This window comes from Nannospalax galili, unplaced genomic scaffold (genome assembly GCF_000622305.1).
Source record: "Nannospalax galili isolate Female #2095 unplaced genomic scaffold, S.galili_v1.0 scaffold281, whole genome shotgun sequence".
NCBI lineage: Eukaryota > Metazoa > Chordata > Mammalia > Rodentia > Spalacidae > Nannospalax > Nannospalax galili.
The window spans coordinates 11662441-11666508 of NW_008349068.1; the positions used below are offsets into that span (position 1 = coordinate 11662441).

Below are 4068 nucleotides of genomic sequence, written 5' to 3' on the forward strand. Positions count from 1 at the left end.
AGGTCTTTCAGAGCTAGAACTGGGAAGGCTTGGATTATTGTGTCTTCAGGAGTGAATCTGACAAGAACGTGGATACTATCAAACAGTTTAGGGGGAAAAAAAAATCACTGTAAATCTAGTGCCAAGTAAAGGTTTCCCCTTTGTTCAGGGGTCTTTCAGAGCTAGAACTGGGAAGGCTTGGATTATTGTGTCTTCAGTAGTGAATCTGACAAGAACGTGTATACTATCAAACAGTTTAGGGGGAAAAAAAATCACTGTAAATCTAGTGCCAAGTAAAGGTTTCCCCTTTGTTCAGCTGGAGACGTGGTTATTTCCCTAGGGGTGAGGAAGGGTAGAGAGGAAGGACCTGAAAAAAGAAAAGAAGTGATAACACAGAAGTTTTTTTTTTTTCTAACACTATTGAAATTTGAAAATTACTAAGATGTTTAAGACCAGATTTCTATATTTTTTTAACATTTGATGAGGATTATGAAGAAAATAAAGATTCCAATTGAATATTAAAGAAATGATTAAATAGTCCTAATTTTTGGTTCCTGGGTCAATAAGGAAGAAGAACTGTAATGTCTCCCACTTATTTTCTCATATGCAAAACATGATGGACACAGAAATATTGTGACAGACATGGAAATGATGTGAACAGGGATGCAAGTTAAGAGAATGCAGGAAATCTGGTGGGGGAGGCTATGGAGGGTGTGGATGGCAGAGAGGGTCTAAATATGCTTAAGATTTATTGTATAAAAAGCACAAAAACTCATTAAAAATATACATTAAAAAGGTGTGTCCCTCTTTAACCCCTTGGGACAAATTTAGGTAGAGCAGACCACGTGGGAAGAAAGTAATCACAGAGGGATGCTCTAAGTTGCCAACTTCACATGTTGCAACAACACAGACTTCTGAGGAAGCAGAAGCAAGGATATATTGCAGAAAATGTATATCAGATGTGGCTTAAGAATAAAGGAAGTATGATCTGTTATTGCACACGAAGTTCCTCAAGCTTTAAAGTAGCTCAGACTCTGGTGCAGCTGAGTTTGTTCCTCTTAACGAAGGAAGAATTCTTCATGAACATAGTGCTAAAAATTATAAATTATATCCCATCCCATTTCTTCCTCTCCTATTACCCCCATACTCTCCTATTTCTTTCCCTCTCTTGCTATAACTTGATATTCTCAGAAGACATATTTCTGATTTGTTGAATACAAATGCTTGGAAACAAAATTTCTCTAATTAAGAATAGTTGTAGCCAGGCATGGTGACTCATGCCTCTAATACCAGCACGTAGGAAGCTGAGGCAGAATTGCCTGGAGCTTGAGGCTATCCTGAACTACAAATGAGACCTTGTTTTAAAAAAACTTCTCTTTCATAAATTTACCTCAAATATATGAAGTTAGTTATCAATGGTGGCCTCCCCCTTGATGTTGCCAACTCGTTTTCTCCTGTTCTAATTTCTGTGTGATTCAGGAAAAAAATAGCATACTCCTTGAGAAACTGAACAGAGAAGGGTTTGTGAATCCTGACAATGTGACTCGAATCAATATGAACATTTTAAAGTGATTTAATAGCAATTAAAATTTATATTTCTAGCATTATCTTGAAAAACTTACTATATGTATTAGGTTTATAGTAATCAATACAATGGAAAGATGCTAAAATACTTGATTATATGAAATTTCATTTATAAGTATATGATAAATGCACCATTGATTAGAAATAGACTTCATGTAAAACATTTATTTTTTAAACATATTTTCAAGCTCAATGATTAAATTATTAGTTTTGTGTTATAGAAAGCTAGCATGTAAAGCAAAGAAAAATTTATTTTTTTCTATTAAAATTACGTGATACATGTTGTTATGTAAAACACAAATGGAAAGTTCTGCATATAAATATGACAACTCTAGAATCAAGCAATGGTTTTACCAAAGCTACACTAGGCAGATATGGTGATTTTGTTTCTGATGTATGTTATTTATTTAAGAAATAAAACCTAATAACCCTACCTTTCTATGAATCACTGAGACTTTTTTAAAGCTCAAACTATATATATATATAATATTTATATATTAATATTTATATATTATTTTAAAAGTATTATCTATTTTCTGTACAATACAAATTATTAGTTATTTTTATTCCAGAGATTTATGCAACACTTAAATTCATGCCTGTACTTGTAGTACAAGATGCTGAAGAGGATAACCAGTATAGTAACATTTTTTTCTATATAATAATAACAGCCTTATAATATATTGATAAAGGTCACTCTTTGCTTCACAACATCAACTTCATCCATGGTATTCTACTTCCTTATAATATTTAAAATATGTTAATTCTTTGATAAATGATAAACTGTCAGGATACACTGAAGGTTTGGACCTAAAAGAAGATGAATGACTTCCTTCTCTTATTGGGGATGCAGTAGCAGTTCATTTTGTCACCTCAACATGATCAATTACTCCTGAGACACCCTCTAAAATATTTTCTTGATGAAACATGAAAATGCCCAGTGGATTATATTCCCATAAATTAGTTTTAAACTTCCTCCTCTCACTCTCCAACATATACTAGTCTTAAATCATTAACTTACTTTAACAGGTTATTATTGAAGATAATGAATGTGGAAACCTCTCAGCTAGTATGTAAGTCAGCTGGACAGATCTGCTTTTGCTCTGTGTGGGATGAAGAGAGCAACATAAATCTCTATAATTACCAAATAGAGACTATAAAAGAGCACAGAGTTTGGAAACTCATGAAAATGCTCTGTTTTACAGGCTACATGCACTTTTCCTCAGAGTTATTAAACAGTAAAACTATTTTAATAAAATTGAAACCTAAGATTGTTTTACTGTCAGAAAGCAATATATCATATTGTAAATTTAATGAAAAATTATGATGCCTCCCCGCCCCCAAAGCAGCACAAAAAAATCCCTATCCGTGAGTAGTTAGATGCCTGTTTCAAATAAATACAATGGGGTTATTAGCCATGTACTAGCCTATTGAAAATATTATTGATGTTTTTAAGGCAATAAAATATAGTGTGTACTGTATAGCAAAGCAAAGAATGAAACAAGGTGAGTGACACATCGTTACGTTGTGTCAGAGCTGGGCCAGCAGTGGTTAGAGTTGCTGACATTTTATCTCTTGTCACAAATCAGAGAGTTCATGACCTGGATTTGCCTATAGTGTCCTTGTCTGCTCCTGGGTTGGATACCTGCAGGCACTTGTCCAGTGTGCATGATGGGTCCCGACATAGCTTTAGTCAAAAGATCCCAGACCATTTCCTTAGTGTTCCTTAGTGGAACCCTAAGAACTCAAAAGAACTGACCTGCCATGAACTATTTGGTATGTTACCCCTGTCTGTATCATAGTTCAGCTTCGTCCTGCCCGGGACTGTTGGATTCCACAGACAGGAGCTGGGGTATTATCAGAGAAGCCGACGCCAACATTTAGAGGTCAGAATACAGGGACCTTTGAAAAGCATAGCTTCCACCTTTTCTGTCTAGGATGACTCCCTCATTCATTTTCAATTTAGTTATAGTTATTGGAGATCTTTGTATCAGGCAACATCTTAGATCCTTAGGAGGTGATGGATTCATCAGCCAGGATGCCAGAAAGAGATTCCATTTCCTATAGAAACAAAACCAAACCCTTTGCCTGGTATTAGTAGCCTTTCCTGGTACCCAATCTTAGGATTTTCCTGGCTTAATCCAGACATTCACTGGTTCAGGCAGGAGTGATAATTCCTGTAAAAAAATGCTTATCCAAATGAGATAAGACTTCTCCTTGGGGCAGATTTAGGAAGTTAATAAGAAAAAATGTTTCATATAATAATAATTTATGATTCCTACATCCTAAGTTCTAAATTCCTCATAATCTGATGTATAATTCCTTCCTTTTAATTTTTTAATGTACATTTTAATATATCCATGACATTGTAGCTAGAAGATACCCAATTAAATATATCTCTTATATAACCATACATATTACTGTAGTCTGTATTAATGACCACATAGAGGATCCCATTGACCATTTTTTCTATAGACAATAATTCCCTCTGTATCAATAGTTTAC

General features: G+C 34.4%; 1 protein-coding gene across 1 annotated transcript in view; it reads left to right on the plus strand.

Annotated features, from left to right (window-relative positions):
- LOC103744491 (sperm-associated antigen 16 protein) overlaps positions 1–2640 on the plus strand; it is a 619142-nt gene extending 616502 nt beyond the window's left edge. The window contains exon 14 of the mRNA XM_017801372.2: positions 2593–2640. Within this exon, the coding sequence (XP_017656861.2) occupies positions 2593–2640 (48 nt within the window). The remainder of the gene's footprint in view (positions 1–2592) is intronic.
- The last annotated feature ends 1428 nt before the right edge of the window (positions 2641–4068 follow it).